Source organism: Osmerus eperlanus, chromosome 19, assembly GCF_963692335.1.
Source record: "Osmerus eperlanus chromosome 19, fOsmEpe2.1, whole genome shotgun sequence".
Lineage (NCBI taxonomy): Eukaryota > Metazoa > Chordata > Actinopteri > Osmeriformes > Osmeridae > Osmerus > Osmerus eperlanus.
The window spans coordinates 4,815,872-4,834,943 of record NC_085036.1 but is presented as its reverse complement, the minus strand read 5'-3'; the positions used below and the strand labels follow the sequence as shown (position 1 = coordinate 4,834,943).

Genomic DNA, 19,072 nt, shown 5'->3' with positions numbered 1-19,072 from the left:
GACTTACAGTAAGTACAGGGACATTCCCCCCGAGGCAAGTAGGGTGAAGTGCCTTGCCCAAGGACACAACGTAATTTTGCACAGCCGGGAATCGAACCAGCAACCTTCGTATTACTAGCCCAATTCCCTAACCGCTCAGCCACCTGACTCCCATGTATGCCTTTCCCTTTGATACTGTGTTGATTTAATTTGATGTTTTAATGTCACTTTCACATTATGATGAGAGTCAAGCTTGGTATCCAACTTATTGTAATGTACTAACAAAACCATTTTGTAGTGTTGTGTAGATACATTATGAAGTATATGCAAGGCATGAACATTTTAAGGCCACAATCCTAAAGTTACATTCCATTTCACACTTATCTAGGAACCACCTGGGAAAACATGCAAGTCAAGGAACTGACCAATGACCTGTTTCACCTGCATCAAGACACTTCCCTTTTATTCAAAGTATAAAAACCAACAACGAACAATAGGGATGCGTATTGATAAGATTTTAACGATTCCAACTCCTTATCAATTCCTGCTTATCGATTCGATTCCTTATCGATTCTCTTATCGATGTTCCCCTCTACAGCCATAGGTCTGTGCGTCCTGCACCCCCCCACACACTCGTTCTAAACGAATTTCTCAAACTGGCTTTGACTGGCTCTGAAATGAGCTAATACCTACCACCTCTAGGCCTTTTCAAAACAAAATCTAGTCGGAGATAGAAGCTTTCAGTTTCCTTGTGTTCAAGCTTCTATTACTCAACACCAGTAGGATTTACAGGGGTCCTAAACAACAGGGAACATAACTTCAGTGTCACCTTTCAAAAGAGACCATTTACATGCATGTACTCCAAATGGTTCAACAACAGCTTTCAATGTACTTTGGGTATGTTGTTTAGGCGTTTTCAGGCATATTTAACAGGACTATTAAAAGGTTAAACAATTAATATGCTCAGTTTAATAATGCGACACGCGAACGTTTGCTGATAACACACGCCGCCCTGATAACGTGAAATGATTAATAAGATCAATACCAATGGGAGACGAATGCCGGAGCTAAAATGTATGCTTCAAAACGACGGGACAGAAGATAACTAGATCGACTACACACAATAAAGGCAAATTGCTTCACACAGTAACAAGTGGTTGTGATCACTTTTGAGCAGTTTAGCTCTACCTTAGATAGTTAGAGATGAACCGCGAACGTTATAGTTTATAGTTTATTCAGACAGACGTTCGCGTGTCCCATTATTAAACTGAGCATATCGATTTTTAATCCAATATTAAAGGAATTTTGTTAACGATTCCAAGGAATCGATTCACTGGGAACAGGTACTAAACAAGAACCGGTTCTCGATACCAATCCCTAATGAACAATCACTTAAGTCCATTGATACTGCAAGTCCAGTGAAAATAGATAGGCATTCAAAAGGATCTCGCCAAGCTCCTGCTAGGAATGAACTTGGCTAGTGATTGCAATGCTACCAGACAAGTTCCACCAAAGAAGTACCAAAGTTGATCCATGTCTGCCCGGGGGGGGGGGGGGGGTCAAAATAATTCCTTCGTTAATAATTCGTTACACAGAGCTTTATTATATTAAATAATATAAATCAAAAATGAATCACACGCCCAACCCAAAATACACACATTTAACACCCTATACAAAATTCATACCCCATTCAAGTCCTATCTGCCAGAAACGGAAGAATATAAATGAGTTCCCTTATCCTGAGACCTGCTTTCTTACCTGCCTGTTTCTACATCTATTTGTCCACCTCACCTGTTGCTTCAGCTGACTCTCTCACAGCAGCATGTTGGATGCTGTCCTCCTCTCCTACTCTTTCTTTCTCAATGCCTAACGAATCTATCTCTTTCTCTCCCTGACCCTGTCTTTCTGCTTGAGCAGCACTGGTTGAAGCCTGAAAATATTTCTGGGGAAATTGTGGGGTGTAGTAGGCTAGTTACTGCACTACTACAGAAGTGTAGTAGTTGGCTAGCTCTACCAATTTACCGGGGCTAGGTCTGAATCTAGGAGAAAAACTGAGCTGGTATATGCAGGTAGCAACGCTAGTGCTAAATAACTATTTAGCTGGTCGGCTCCATGATGCCGGTAAGTAGGGCACGTGAGATTTCTCACCAAAAACAAAGAGGAACCCTTTTGTCTAGCAGATTAAGACCAACTTTCCTAGACTTTTAGCTATGGTACTAATGGTGAGGGCTCGCTGATATCGCTGTCTGTCTAGAACGGCGTATCTATGCGTCGTTGCTAACGTGTGCTGACGTTGTGACTTTGTGTCTGTATGTGAGAGAGACTAGTGATGTGTCGTTCGTGAACGATTCGTTCATTTTGAACGAATCCTTACAAGGACTCGGGAGTAACGAGTCCTCTCAGAGTGATTCGTTCATTTTCTCGTGGCCGCGCATCGGGACTGTTGCATAGGCTCGTCCAAGTAAACAGAAATGATTCGTTCATTTCCCAACTCGGTCTTTTCTATGAGTCTTTGGATCATTTTTTACGTGACCTGCATAGGCTCTGTAGTGGTAGCTAGAGGAAACGCTAGAGGGAACGATTCGTTCATTTCCCGACTCGGTCTTTCTACGAGTCTTTGGATCATTTTTCACGTGACCTGCATAGGCTCTGTAGTGGCAGCTAGAGGAAACGAACGATTCGTTCATTTCCCGACTCGGTCTTTCTACGAGTCTTTGGATCATTTTTCACGTGACCTGCATAGGCTCTGTACTGGTAGCTGGAGGAAACGAACGATTCGTTCATTTCCCGACTCGGTCTTTCTACGAGTCTTTGGATCATTTTTCACGTGACCTGCATAGGCTCTGTACTGGTAGCTGGAGGAAACGAACGATTCGTTCATTTCCCGACTCGGTCTTTCTACGAGTCTTTGGATCCTTTTTTCACGTGACCCGCATTGTATTTTTTAGTAGAGGAAACAGTTTCCTCATTCCCTTTCGCGTGGCCGCTGTTTTAGTAAGACGTGAATGATATTCGCTTAAGTCATCATACTGACTGGTTTTGTTATTTTCACTTTACATTTACACTTACAGGTTAGTGCAGTGTAATTGTTTGCTGTGATAATTAAATGCTAGTGTGATAATAAATTACCAAATCATACAAACTGTCATGATGCATTTAATGCAGGAATTTCTTTTAAAATAGTATCTGCTGGAGCACATGTCACGCACTAACCTACATGAGAATATGATACGTGTTTGCAGTGGACGGATAGCCCCCCCCCCCCCCCCCCCCGTTGAAATGAACGAATGACTCGAAAAAAGATTCGTTCATTTTACTGAACGAGATTCAAAGAACCGAATCAGTAAAATGATCCGAACTTCCCATCACTAAGAGAGACGCGTGAGTGACCGAGAGACGGAGGGAGAGCAGGGAAAGGAAATGTAGCTGAACGAATACGCTGCGTGTTTTAAATAGCCTTAACAAAATTTTAAAAAAGAACTAGAGAGGGTACAATTTCTGGGGAAATTGTAGGGTGTGCTTGCTTGCGTCGGTTGCACAGGGGTCCGTTTTTGAATGACATTTTTAAAACTGATATTTCTGTATTTTATATAAAAATGCATACTTATTATTTATAAAGATTACATAGATTTAAAAGCATTTTTTTTTTGCTGCTCATTTACAACTGAAAATACGAGTGAAGTGTAGAATGAAATAGATCTTCTCATTTCCCCTGCAAAAGGCATCCTCATCGTTGAATCAAAACGAATAAATTTGGCAGACCGGTGTAAAAATTGACCTAATCTCTATGACGTAAACGTCCTTTTAAGTTTTTCCCTTCTCGTGATATTTTAAGGCATTTAGCCTACTCATATTGCATTCATTCATGAATAAAGAACCCCCTTTGAAGATTATTCTACGACGTTACCGGCAGTAGAAGATTGAATCGCGATTCAAACAGTACCATCTTCTAACTGAAAATATGCCCCCAAAAACGTAAATAAGCTTGACATTTATTTAGTGGAAAATCGCTTTCATAAAAAGCTCACTGGTAGCGATCATTGTCAGTAACAACGCAAAATGCGATATAGCCCTGTGTGGAGAAGCTGCCCCGGTAAATTGTACTACTTCAGTACAGTAGACTACTGCTGTGTTCGTCTTGGTAGCGATTGCGTTGGTTGAATTGGATTTAACGTTCCGTTGTACGGTTTAGGCTGAAATTAATTATTTTCATGAACAGATTGACAAAGTTTAGGCTGTGGCAATGAAGTTAAGGTTAGCAGTTAGATAGACTTTTGATTTAAGTAAGGGGAGTGCCGAACATGTTCTGTCGCCGTTTGACTTCCTACAGCTGTGTAGATGTTTTTGTAGTGTCTCGCGTAGGCTACAGCGTTTCAGTGAGCAACACTGGTTTGAAACCACAGGTAATGATAATTTCACCCACAAATCGTTTACTTGTAATGTAATGTCATAATAAATCCTACAACGAAAATGTATTTGTGAGGAATGTTTATTTTAAAGATTGAAAACAGATGCATCATAGACCACTGTAGTATGTGTTGCCCGGGCAACAGAGGCTAATGTCATGATGCTAATGCTTCAGTGAAATAGTAGACTAACGTTTCCAAAAGTAGATGTGGGCCTACTTCCTTAATAATATCAGCTAATATTGTACATTACATTTCATAATTGTGTTTCACATCACAAAGTAAAATGAGTAAATAGTTATCACCCTGGCCTCTTTGCTTGTGGCGTTTCTGCAGCTGCCTTGCAGTAAAGCTATAGTTAGCCTAGCTATCCCCCAAGTTAACAGACGTGAAACGAATGTTCTGCTACAGGTAGTCACGCGTGTTTTCGTGACGTTTAGTGACGTAGTGACGTTAGTAACGTCAGTGACTGTGGCTAGCAAATTAGCCACCGTTAGCTTCACTTTTCACCACAAAAACGCAATTTCTACTTAAACCATGCAACGGAACGTAAATAAAAATACAACCAACGCAATCGCTACCAAGACGAACCTTTTGACACCGCCGTTGTGTATGTAGTCCAAATATTGACTGATCCTTAGGGGGGCGAAAATAAACAATAAATAATATATATGTGAGAGAACAAAGGTTGTGCCCTTGCCGAAGGCAAAGCACACCCAATAACGAAACGCAATATGTGGCGGCCGGTGTTGATTCTGTGGCGCACAGAGTTGTAACAACAGGTTCAGTATCACCACGGTGGTTATCAACTCTCCACCCAGGATTCCCCACTTTTGAGCGATGAGCACGTCCACATAAAAAGGGGCGTGTTTGCAAAATATTACCAAATATAAACAAGTCCAGAGCGCCATACTTCAGACAAGAGCAAACATTAATTTTAAACAAAAACGAGTTTAAGAGCATCATTTAAGTGAAAAGCCACATTGTTGTTGCTTCCAATAAAATAAAGGAATGTTGGGAGAAAATTGCCAACTGTATGCGAAAGTTAATGGCCCTCTCATTATCACTCATTAAGGCAGTAGTAGATCTGACTCTAAATTCAATAATGTTTTCCATCCAATTAGATCCACGGGATCTTCGACAAATGGTGATGCCATTTTCCAAGACGGTTTTGGTTGGTCCGTAGGCGGTGCTTTTGTACATGTTAATCTGTTATCTCAAACAACCTGCTACGGCGTAGGTTACCATATTTTTCGGAAATAAAGCCGCGGCTTGTACCCCGATTTTACAGTTTTCTTGTGGTTGTGCGGCTGATATTTCGAAGCGGCTTATAGCCCGTTTTAGAACAAAACAGAAACACTTTAGGGGGTTATAACTAAGGATGCGTATTGATAAGATTTTAACGATTCCGACTCCTTATCAATTCCTGCTTATCGATTCGATTCTCTTATCGATCTTCCCCTCTACAGCCATAGGTCTGCGCGTCCTGCACCCCCCCACACACACACACTCGTTTTAAACGAATTTCTCAAACTGGCTTTGACTGGCTCTGAAATTAGCTAATACATACCACCTCTAGGCCTCTGTTTTCAAAACAAAATCTAGTCGGAGATAGTTTTCAGTTTCCTTGTGTTCAAGCTTCTATTACTCAAAACCAGTAGGACTTACAGGGGTCCTAACAACAGGGGAAATAACTTCAGTGTCACCTTTCAAAAGAGACCATTAACATGCATGTACTCCAAATGGTTCATCAACAGCTTTCAATGTACTTTGGGTATGTTGTTTAGGCGTTTTCAGGCACACTTAACAGGACTATTAAAAGGTTAAACAATTAAAATGCTAAGTTTAATAATGGATTAAAAATCGATATGCTCAGTTTAATAATGGGACACGCGAACGTTTGCTGATAACACACGCCGCCCCGATAACGTGAAATGATCAATAAGATCAATACTAATGGGAGACGAATGCCGGAGCTAAAATGTATGCTTCAAACGACGGGACAGAAGATAACTAGATCGACTACACACAAAGGCAAATTGCTTCACACAGTAACAAGTGGTTGTGATCACTTTTGAGCAGTTTAGCTCTACCTTAGATAGTTAGAGATGAAGCGCGAACGTTAGCTGCGCTGCTGCATGCATCGAACACATGACGTTCCAGCAACTTTTTTCCATGCTGTGTGTTCAAATGCTTCTTCATATTTGTAGTATTTCCTCCCTTCGACTAAATATACTTTTTACACGCGTTACAAGTGGCGTTGTTGTCATTTTGTCGTGTGAAATACAACCAAACTTTAGAACGCTTCTTCCTAGTTGCCATGTTTGCTACAGTCTGTCTATGCGTGAACTTTTATAGTTTATTCAGACAGACCTTTGCGTGTCCCATTATTAAACTGAGCATATCGATTTTTAATCCATTATTAAACTTAGCATTTAAATTGTTTAACGGCACAGAGAATCGTTAAGGAATTTTGCTAACGATTCCAAGGAATCGATTCACTGGGAACCGGTTCTGAACAAGAACCGGTTCTCGATACCCATCCCTAGTTATAACACTTATAACCCTATTCCATGGATTTCACAAAACCACGTTAGAATTTTAGCCATGTGCTTGAAAGGGAGAATTACACCGCCCGTGTAAATAAAGGTGGAAAAAATTAATAGACGTTTCACTTGCTCTGCCATTTCCAGGCTGCCATGAAATTAGCTAGTTTTGGCTGCAGTATTTATACAGAGAAATGTAAATTAAACATTATCGAAGAGCTGAGGCGTAAGCGTTGCTCACAAACTTTAGCAAAGTTTAGCTAGTTTTGGCTGTAGAGATCTATGCCTCAGCTCTTCGATAATGTTTAATTTACATTTCTCTGTATAAATACTGCAGACTGAACCTAGCAGTCACTTTGTATTCACATTCCCTTGTGTTAAAAGTAAAGTTTAAATATAAAAAATGCCTCGCCATGAATCTGTAGCTGCGCCATCATCTTCTAGAAGATCTTATACAAATTCCAAGATGGAGGTAATTGAACTCGCTAGTCATTGAACGTTGATAATATAGAAATTCATTGGATGTAATTGCTAACAAACATTAACTATAAATGAATGATGTTTGTCATGTTTATACAATACACAAAACAATTCAAGGGTCGACATTACAGTAACGGTGCGTGTCCACTGCAGCGACGCGAATCGCTGTAAGTCACTCTGGATAAGAGCGTCTGCTAAATGACTAAATGTTAATGTAAATAACAATAAACCCACTATTTATTCATTAAAACTACTAAAGCATAATAATGCACCTAAAATACAAACGTGAGCAAGGGCAGCAATCGCTATTGAATCAACAGCCATGTGCAATTTAGCTAGCAGGGGAAGAATACAAACAACGAAAATCACCAGTTAACTTAATTTAAATTTGCAAGATCTATAGACTGATACAATAACAGGCTTAAATGAACTGACAACATAAATTATACGGGCCGCCAAGGCAAAATCAACATAGAGGAAACACTGCACTATCAGGACTTGGAAATACAGTGACTTGCTAAAGTAGGCAAATGGATAGAACATAACATTTCATAATAATTTCAGTAAATCAAACAGCTGCAAGACCCAGTGAAATGTTATAGGCTACAGCTAGCAAACTAACGCTGGCATCGCTAACGACATTGGCTAATTCAACCTCGGTAGTGTAACCAAGCTCTTTGTAGGTTCATTTTAGATATAATTTGATATGGTCGTGTGGACAATAAGACACGGACGCGGTCTCTTTTCATAACTTGTATTTACCACTGCTCTTCTTGACATCGGTATTCGAACAGCCCTCACTGACTTCACGTAATGCTTACGTCAGCATCATGCCTACGGCAACTCCCAAGGGACAAAACACACGTGTCCGTTGAACATAGAAAGGTCTGCTACAGTAGGCTATCCTCGGGATTTGCAAGCTAGCTAAACTTGGTACTATATCTAAAACAATTTTGTAGACAATAACAATCATTTTCATCAGTCACTGCTATATGGCATAGTGCAGAATGGCCGAAAGAAAATATTTAAGTGGAGCACTAAAACGCTAAATACAAATTAAAAGAACAAAAGACCAAGATATACGAAAACACGTCCCTAAATTGACAGGATTCTTCAAGCCTGCTGAATCTCAATCAACATCCAGTCGAAACCATGATCCACAGCAGGACTGCCAGCTAGCATCATCAGCTAACAGCGTTCACGATATCATTGACATAGCACTCCAGCTATTTATGACTTTGCCTGTAACCAACGCCAGTGGGGAGCGCTCTTTTTCGAAACTGGGACTAATTAAAAATACTCAGATCCACGATGGGCCAAAACCGACTCAATCACCTGTCTCTGATGTCCATTGAAAATGATGTTCTGAGCAAATTGGATTTTACCGGCCTCATTAAGGACTTCTCTGACACAAAGAGCAGCCTAGGGGCCCCTGACCACCTTAATCCGCCCCTGCCTAGGACCTAGTCAAGGTTTTATGTGAGCTGAAATCGGAACTTCACATTAAGGGCGCATAGCGCGCTCGCATACTATTACCAAATACTATTACCAAATGAGCAATATTTTAGGGGGGTGCTATCGGGGTGCTTTGGTCTTTCTTGGGGGTGCTGAAGCACCTGCTAGCCCCTCCCTACCCGCAATGTTTGGGGCTATCTCGTTGTTATGATCAGTGACCTATGCACTTTTGTAAAGCTCTTTCTTGGAAGTCGCTTTGGATAAAAGCGTCTGCTAAATTTATAAATGTAAATGTAAGATCGCCTATACTCGTGCATTGCTTGGTATTGTAGCGACAATGCTCTTGGTACCCAGAATGCCCCACGGCAAGATGAAAAGCTACGAAGTTAAGGGCATTAGCTTAGTTAGATAAACATTGTTTGGAGTTATATTGTTGTGTTCGTTTTGTTTTGATATGGGTAATGCTACGGTCTGTAGTTAAGATAATTTGAGTGTTCACCCTGATTGGGAATGTTGTCTATTTAGATGGCTATCCAAGCTGTCCAATGGGAAAGTGTATTTGACGACTCTGCTAACGACTGCTTCTGTCTGGAGAGGGCTCAGGCAGATTACCAACTACAAGCCCAGAGCCCCCCACTCCACTAACGACTCCCGCCTGGCCAACGACCTGAACGAGTTCTACTGTAGATTTGAAAGACAATTGGACTGTCCTGATCTACCCACTCCCACCCATGTGGCCTCCCCCCCTCTACAGTGACGACTCTCTCCATTCAAGAGGGTGAAGTTAACAGACTTTTCAAGAGGCAGAACCCCCGCAAAGCAGCTGGGCCGGACTCTGTCTCTCCTGCCACCCTCAAGCACTGAGCTGACCAGCTGTCTCTGGTGTTTACCAACATCTTTAACACCTCCCTAGAGACATGCCATGTGCCAGCCTGTCTCATGTCCTCCACCATCATCCCTGTGCCCAAAAAGCCAAGGCCAACAGGACTCGATGACTACAGACCTGTCGCCCTGACCTCTGTGGTTATGAAGTCTTTTGAGCGCCTTGTGCTGGCACACCTCAAATCCATCACCGACCCTTTCCTGGACCCACTGCAGTTTGCCTACAGAGCCAACAGGTCGGTGGATGACGCCATTAACATGGCCCTCTACTTCACCCTACAGCACCTGGACTCTCCAGCATCCTACGCCAGGATCCTGTTTGTGGATTTCAGCTCTGCGTTCAACACCATCATCCCCACCCTGCTTCAGGACAAGCTCTCCCAGCTGAACGTGCCCGACTCCACCTGCAGGTGGATCACAGACTTCCTGTCTGACAGGAAGCAGTGCGTTAAGCTGGAAACGCAAGTCTCTGACTCCCGGTCCATCAGCACCGGATCTCCCCAGGGCTGTGTCCTTTCCCCTCTGCTCTTCTCCCTGTACACCAACAGCACCTCCAGTCATCCGTCTGTCAAACTTCTGAAGTTTGCGGACGACACCACCCTCATTGGGCTCATCTCTGACGGGGACGAGTCTGATTATAGGTGGGAAGCTGACAACCTGGTGCAGCCAGAACAACTTAGAGCTCAATGCTCTTAAGACAGTGGAGATGGTTGTGGACTTCAGGAAGAATACAGCCCCACTCACCCCCATCACCCTGTGCGACTCCCCAGTCAACACTGTGGAGTCCTTCCGCTTCCTGGGCACCATCCTCTCCCAGGACCTCAAGTGGGAACTGAATATCAGCTCCCTCACCAAGAAAGCACAACAGAGGATGTACTTCCTACGGCAGCTGAAGAAATTCAACCTGCCAAAGACAATGATGGTGCACTTCTACACAGCCATCATTGAGTCCATCCTCACCTCTTCCATCACCGTCTGGTACGCTGCTGCCACTGCCAAGGACAAGAGCAGACTGCAGCGTATCATCCGCACTGCTGAAAAGGTGATCGGCTGCAATCTGCCTACCCTCGAGGACCTGCACACCTCGAGGACCCTGAGGCGAGCGAGGAAGATTGTGGCCGACCCCTCCCACCCTGGCCACTCCCTGTTCCAGCTACTCCCCTCCGGCAGAAGGCTGCGGTCCATCAGGACAAAACCTCACGCCATAAGAACAGTTTCTTTCCATCTGCTACTGGCCTATTCAACAAGGCCAAGGACTCCCATTGACATTCATTCATTATTTAACCCAGTATCTGATTGCACTATGTTGACCACTCATGCTGCTCATTCTTATCCTTATTCTTATTTTTATATATATTTTATATTTAAATTGTTTTATTCTTAGATTGTTTAGTTCTTAATAATAGTTAAACTTCTGTACCTTTACTTAATTAAGATTCGTATATGTTTAGTGTTAGCACCTCCCTGCCATAGTAAATTCCGTGTTTGTATAACATTCATGGCGAATAAACCGAATTCTGATCCTGAGCAAACAGTTGTGAGCATTGTTCTGCTCAACGCTAGTCAGTGCTACGGTATCGTTGGCCCCGTTTAAAGTGCGGCCTATATTCCGGCGCGGCCTGTACTCCGATTTACAAACACAAAGTGCGGCTTATAGAAAATGCGGCTTATTTTCCAAAAAATACGGTAGGTGTGCAGCATTAGTTACCATGGTGATCTATCCTGCTAAGAAGTGAACCACCGTTGAAAGTGAACCACACTGAAAATCCTGAGTTAAACCTGAAGTTACCTCACTAACCCTAAATCCAGCTTCGTAGTTTTGGTAGCTTTGGCCACCCGTAGGCTCTGTCATTGGTACACCTTCATTTATAAGGCAATCCTTGGTCTGCTCCCAAACTACCTGTGTGTTTTCATCATGCAGAAAAGTGCCGGGCAATACTCCTTGTGTTCTCAGGACTTCTTTATGCTTGCTGTCCCAAATGCCAGAACGGAAATGGGAAAAAGGGCTTTTATTCTGCACCCTTATCATGAATGTGTTGCAGAATGATTTAACTGATACCACTTACTGCTTTTAAATCTAAAATGAAAGAAATGGAGGCAGCTTACCAAAAATGTCAATGTTTTTAAATTTACAAGGTTATCTAACTGACTAACTTTTTTTTTTTTTTTTTTTTTTTTTACTTGTCTCTTTCTGTGGTCTTCTGTCTGTCTCTACTGTCTGTAACTATGTATTATTATGTTGCTGCCTGTCTTGAAAAAGAGATTTTTAATCTCAATGGGACCTTCCTGGTTAAATAAAAAATAAAAAAGTAGTAGAGGGCTCTGGTGTCTCCAAGCTCACTCATCCTTCCTCCAAGAGCTTCCACAGAAGCCTAAAAACCAAACCACATACATTTTACATTAAACCTAAAATTATATTACACTCTTCATCTGATCCCTGTTGCATGTCTACTACAATAACCCTAAGGAGTCTACTTTGTACTATTTCTTAAAATAAAGGTTTGTTTTAAAGTGTACAGTTGGTACACGGTTCTATCGCTCAGTTTCCCTCATCCAGCTGAAGCAGCTTCCATTCAGACGGATTCTTCAAATGGAGAAACTGAAGCAGCTTATTCAGCAACGATAACGACATCAGGGCTCCAGACAGCAACCAAATAGTCGCATTTTGCTACCAGTTTTTGAGACAGTGCGAGCATTTTTTACAAGCACTCACGCATGTGCGACCTACAAATTTGGAATTTATTGGGTGTGCACAACGTCAGCACACGTTAGCAACGACGCATATATACGACGTTCTAGTAAGACAGCAATATCAGCGAGCCCTCAGCATTAGTACCGTAGCTAAAACTCTAGGAAAGTTGAGGCTATTTTTCGTTAGGTTCCTTTGAACATGTCATAATCTGTCAGACAAGTGGGTTTCCCTTCGTTCTTTTGGTGAGCAGTTTCACGAGCCCTTCTTACCCTGCGTCATGGAGCCGAGCAACTAAATACTTATTTAGCACTAGCGTTGCTACTGTATCCCTGCCTGTGTTTGCGCTGTTATACTCGGCATGTATCGTGTCGTGGTGTCGGAGGACTGATAGAAAACCGCATCATACATTTAAGTCATTTAGCTAAGACTTGCATGTACAGTACGTAATGTCACATTAAATAATGTATTTAAACTCAAGCTTATGTGGTGCGTCGCTGTATATCAGTTGTAAAAATGTCAGTTAAAAACGGACCCATCTGCAACCGACGCAAGCACACCCCACAATTTCCCCATAAATTGTACCAGGGGCGATTCTAGGATCAGACCTTTAGAGACCCCAATGAGAATGTGACATGAATACAGTTCTAAACCCCCTTGCTAATATAAATCCCTAATTTCACTGGATAACAATTAATACATTTATGTATTATTATGCAAAATATTGAATTAATGAAAAAACTAAGGATGTCCCTTCATGAACTACCAGCATCAAATGATAATGAACAATATATTTTGTATTGTTTTATTATTTTTAGGGGTGCCGAGATGAAATTTAGGGGTGCTTGGGCACCCATAAAAAGGGTCTAAAATCGCCACTGAATTGTACCCTCTCTAGTTACATAAATATTTACATTGCAGGTTAATATAAGGTGTGCCCCTAAATCTTCTGGTTGCGCTCCTAAAATTTTCAGTCAGGGGCTACTGTGCTCCTAGTAAAAAAAAGTTAAGGCCGAATTATACTGCTCCGACTCCGTTACGGACAGACGCACGCACGGAGTCGGACGGATTGGTTGAATTTATAGTACTCCGAAGGCTGTGGGTGCTGAAAACAATTCACTGCCAGAAGAGCAGGTGGCGCTGCACTGCGATGCTAGCTAGGTTATCGAAAAGTTATAGCAAATTTACAAATTAGCCGTTTCATCAATAAAATAAGCACATTTTCAGCAACTACACTGCCCATTTCTCGTCACATTTTAATTCAGATGCTGATTTACATGTACTGTTTAGCTGAAATATGAATTGTAAAAACGTACAACAATGGCGGTCAAAGGATTTTGTTCTCTTGTTGGTCACGGCAACCCAGCCCCCGCCCCTGACGCAAGCGGTTCTTAATACGGACCAATCACAGCCAAGGGGTATCCGTAAAATGACGGACGGATGGATAGTCAGGAAAATCAGGAGGTGCACGTAGAGCTCTCCGAGGGGCTCGGAGAGGGCACGGAGAGGGAGTTCCTTGACGGAGAGGGCGTTCCGTGTCTCCGTCTCCGTAAAAACGCAGAAGTATAAATCGGCTTTTAGTCTGGAGCCCTGGACATAGCAACACAGTTGGATGTTGGTGCTGAGCCTGGTTATCTCAAGAGCTCTGAAGCCTATTGAACAACAGAATCATACTTTTGCTAACAATACACTTGTACAACGGTACAGCTTTAAGCTTTTGAGTTTGACTGAATCAGGTGTACATCCCTGATGTCAAGAATGAGTCAGCAGGAAAAAATCCAGCCTGTGTATTGTAACCCCTCTGCTTTCCCCTTATTCAGATACGCAATGACCTCTTCCTAAAGTTGCCCCTCCCTGTGCTCCTGCGCCTTCGCTACCCCACCTTCCCCTTCATCCTGCCCACCAGGCCTCCCCCGGGGCTAGGCTTTCTGCCCAGGCCAGGAGCACACAGCCAGGCAGGGTGTCCAGTCAGAGTAGGCCTCTGGAGACCAGAGCAGGTAGAGCAGGCAGGGGCCCAGGGCTGGGTCATGTCAGGGAAGGGTGTGTGACGTGATGATCAACCTTTTTTTTGTGACTGATATTTAAGATCAAGACCCCCCCCCCCCCCCCCCCGACCTAAATCCATCCACTAGCTAACTGTTACTCAAATCAACATGGTTTACCAGGCGTTCAATTGAGTTCAATCACACATTTCCTTTCCCTTGTCACTCTATCAACAGTTGCTGCATCCCACCCAGCAGCTACCTCCCCATCAGCTGATCCCACAGCCTTCCTACGGTGGGCCCGTACCCGTCAGGGGCCCTATGTACCCCCATCAGAGGCCCCCCAGACCGCCTGCTGTCCAGTCCCCGGCTCCTCGGGAGCAGCCGGGTGGAGCTGGAGTTCTAGCCAGCAGCAGCAGCCAAAGCGTGCCGGCCCAGCACCACACCCAGCCCCAGCACCACGCCCAGGCCAGCCTGCCCAACCAGGGACCCCGGCACCCGGCCCCTCAGCCCAATGTGTTTGACAAGATCCTGGAGCGCCTTGGCAACATGTTCCCTCATTTCAGCAGGTAATATACTCACAAACACAATGAACTAAGGCTATAAATGTTGAAGAAATATCTAGTTATAAGAAACAATTAAATTCAGTTAAAACAGAGCCTTTTATGGCGTGGCTGTGCACGTGTCAGTAATGTTATGTGACTTGGCTCCAGACCGGTTCTGATGAAGTATGTCCAGGACACGCGCACAGCCAATGGAGGGGACCTAAACTTCCTGTCCTACCAGGAAGTCGTCAACCGAGTGGCTCAGCTCATCCTGGACAAGCAGGAGAGCAGCCGGGTAAGACCTGTGGTGACTCGATCTCTCACACACACCAGTGTTTCCCATACTTAATACATATTTATTTGTGGCAAAATAAAAAAATAATTATAGATTTGCGCGCAGCGCATTGATTCTCAGTCCCTTCTTGCCCCGCTCGCGTTCTCTCTCTCTGTGTCCCCCATACATACATACATACTGTCTGTGAATAGCCCCCTCTCTCCATTCATGCTCTGAATCAATGCTTGGGACGAACAACCTTTTCCCTCAGAAAAGACAGCCGGAGAATCAATCCAGAGTTTATGAACGGTTAGGCCCCGAATCCCAATGTCCAGACTTACGGACTTTGAGGCACGTTCTCGCTAAGGTTTCGAGGGCTTAGGGCTGTCCCACTGTCAAATTGCAAGTGCGCAACAGCTCTTTCCCAGACATTTTGAGCCCTTTTAAGCCCTTTTCGTTATTCCGCATTTTTACAGTCTTTAGTTAAGGGAGTTGCCCATAATTCACAGCGTTGTGACATGAAACACAAGGGTTCCCAGTGGAAGCCCAGAAGCAAGAGAAAAATCCCGGCAAACCCGCATCATAAAATAAGAAAAAGAACGGTAAACAAGCATGTATGGAAGGAGCAACCAACCCTGACGTAAACATAATTAGAAATAAAAGTAGGTTTAAACCAGTGATGGGCCGTTGGGAGCTGGGTCTATACTACGCAAGCTATGATGACTTTCACCTTGATATTTTAGCGCGGATGTATACCTAGCCGAATTGCACTGTAGGGGGCGAGAACGAGTCTTCGAACCTGTGTGTATGCCTTGTGTATGAAATTATCACATCAAACGTGACGTGCTAACATGGATGCAGCTATGACGCCACCTGGTTTGCTTCAGGGAAAATGTATTTTTAAGAAGCTTCCCAATGGAAACCTCGACAAGACTAAGGTTGTTTGCACCTTGTGCTATGCGGAATTAGTTTACTGTAGGAGTTCTTCCAGTCTCAAATACCACCTAAACGCAAAGCATCCCTTAGCTAATGCGGAAGATGCCGGGCCAAGCACTGATGTAGCGCAGGGGAAGAGTCGTCGTCAAACTACGATGTTTGAGTGCAACCGAGGCAAGCCCGTCAGCACAGCTCTATCAGCCAAGCTAACTAATCTAATAAACAGTTAATAAACACAAGTACATCTTATTGAACATAATTTATTTTCATCACCAATTATCATAGTAGAACAGCTTTCTCAAGCAGTTTGTGATGCATTTTGGAAACAGGAGATGAGCTCCTGGTCTAATGCGCCACCTGGCTTGAGAAACCCGTTCTCAAAGACTTACTTTTAGTCATTATTTGGGTAGCACACATATTCTGAATGCCTTCGGCGGAATTCAAATGAGCCATTTTAATCTAGATTAATGCCAAGATTACAGTGAGATTAATCTAGATTAAAAAAAATAATCTATGCCCACCACTAGTTTAAAACACAAAGTTCACTGATCGTTGATATAGCCAGAACTGTGTGTAGTTTGTCCTTTGATAAATGATAAATATGCTTTCATCAGATTTGATCCAACAACATAACTATTTTGCCGATAATGCAGCAAAGTGCTGTCCCATTTCAATTTATAGCATTTTGAGCCCTTGCAGCCTCTTGCACTCAATCACTTACTAGGTGACATCAAGTCAGTCTGTTAGGGTTTAGGGATGACATTGGGATTGGGCCTTAGTATCATAATTCTGTGCACAAATTTGTCCAAAACTGATACATTCAAGTTAAATATAATAATATTCATAGTTAAATTCATGAAATGTGTCAAACATAATGTTTATATTACATAAAGCTTTTTTGCGCTCAAATTCATGCAAAAAATTTTGCTTGCGCAAGCTCGCATTACTTGTTGAGGTCTCTATTTACACTCACATCAAAAACATACTAGGACCTAGGTTTGGGCTAAGCCCCTAATGTTTACAATGTCTGTCTCCGCCCCTGCCTACCACCACAAATAAAATCCAATTCTGTGGGAAACGCTTCACACACGCACTCTAACTGTTCATCTGACTCAACCATTAGATTGAAATGTTGTCCCTCCCTTTTCTTTGTATGTTTGGATACGTACACACACTGCATTCAGCTTAGCATGCTGTGTTTCTAACCCCTCTGCCCAGGATGTGAGTGGTGGGGGCACCCTCCTCGGGGGGCAGGCCCTGGGTGTGACAGCCCTGCGCTCAGCCTCCCCCGCGCCAGCCCGCTCCGCAGACACCCCTCCCCCCGTCTGGAAGAGCCTGGGCTCACACGGACACCAGCAGTCCAAGGCGGTGGGTAGATGCTGGGCACAGCCTGTCAGGCATCGTTAACACGTCAACGTTGATTCATGTTACATCCCTTTCTTTAACAAGAAACAATTTGATGTGTTTAGGCAGCAGGACACTTATCCCCATTTTAATTAATGATTTTGTCAATTAGGGAATAGTGCATCAAATTAAGAATTTTCCAACAGGAGACTGAAATATGGATTTTTAACTCCTTGTTGAAGAGGATTGTTTGTATTGAGTGATGTGTGTTGGTGTTTCCTGTGCAGCTGAACATGGAGGACCCGTGTATCATCTGTCACGATGACATGACCCAGGAGAACATGTGTGTGCTGGAGTGCAGACACAGCTTCCACAGACAGGTAAGACTGGATCTCTCAAGCCTGCTCGGAGGCTCAGCCTCAACACAAACACACATTAGATCACCTCAAGCCTGTCATGCTCGTGTCTAAGCTGAGGGTCTTTCCTCACCCTTCTCATGGTTCATGTTCTGTCCCTCCAGTGTATCAAGTCTTGGCTGAAGGAGCAGAGCACCTGCCCCACCTGCAGAGAGCACGCCCTCCTGCCTGAAGACTTCCCAAGTCTTCCTGGCAAGCTCCGCAGAGGCCACACTCCCTTCTCCTGAACCAGCCGCTCTGCCTCTGCCCTCCAAGCTCTATAATACTGGAACTAATCCAGAAAATCCTTATTCTCAACATTCTGTTTGCTCTGGAGTCCCTTCTAACAGCCAGTACTTTTTTTTTTTAACTCATGCTTGTTGCACACAAACAAATTTGGACCAAAGGCATTGTTTATTATCCTTTCATCAAGCTTTCCTCTTTCGCACATAATTTGGTCTTGTTTTGCCTATTAGGTGCCACATCACCCTGGGGTTACCTTTAATACATTTTATTTTGGGATTGTTTGAAACAATGGTATAACAATTTATAGGCCTTGCTAACCTTAAAGGTTGAGTTAATCGTTTATTTGTTCCAACTTTCAAAGTCTTAATGCTACTATGCTTATAGTAATAACATTTGATGACTAGTTACTTTGTGCTAAGTTTTGGGTATTTGACAAATTGCTACCAGACTAATGTAGGCTTTTAGAAAATTAATGTTTAGGGCTGGCTTTACCTTTTTTTTCTCTCATTGTAATCAGATTTATATTCACATTTAAATTCTAATTAATTTTTAATTAAAAACGTAATTGTGTATGATTCAACTTTTGTGTTTCAGAAGTGAAGTTCACCAGGGCTGCGTTTCCCGATAACGATGGATCGTAGCAACGATCGAGCAAAAAACTAAACCATCAATATTTCTTATGTGCGTTTCCCAAACATGCTCGTAAGGAGTAGGCTAATCTATGCGCTTTAGAATTTAAGAGACACTTTAGCTACGATGTTTTTGGGAACTGCCCGTAAAACTAAAATTCGTCGTACGATGGATTCTACAATCAATTTAGGCTTACGACGCTTTCGGGAAACGCAGCCCAGAGCCGTAGGCTATAACACAAAGTAGGGTACACCAGCAGGATTTTCCCAAAATGATTATATTA

At 43.0% G+C, this 19,072-nt stretch overlaps 1 protein-coding gene across 3 annotated transcripts in view; it reads left to right on the top strand.

Moving 5' to 3' along the window:
* The window catches only part of ttc3 (tetratricopeptide repeat domain 3), a 63,050-nt gene extending 44,321 nt beyond the window's left edge, over positions 1-18,729 (top strand). For 2 of the 3 annotated variants that reach the window (XM_062485046.1, XM_062485044.1), the window contains exons 42-47: positions 14,258-14,434; positions 14,657-14,988; positions 15,133-15,259; positions 17,393-17,542; positions 17,806-17,898; positions 18,039-18,729. In XM_062485046.1, the coding sequence (XP_062341030.1) occupies positions 14,258-14,434; positions 14,657-14,988; positions 15,133-15,259; positions 17,393-17,542; positions 17,806-17,898; positions 18,039-18,161 (1,002 nt within the window). In that variant the 3' untranslated portion in view covers positions 18,162-18,729. The remainder of the gene's footprint in view (positions 1-14,257; positions 14,435-14,656; positions 14,989-15,132; positions 15,260-17,392; positions 17,543-17,805; positions 17,899-18,038) is intronic. The other variant, XM_062485047.1, reaches the window with a different exon arrangement.
* Positions 18,730-19,072: the final 343 nt, after the last annotated feature.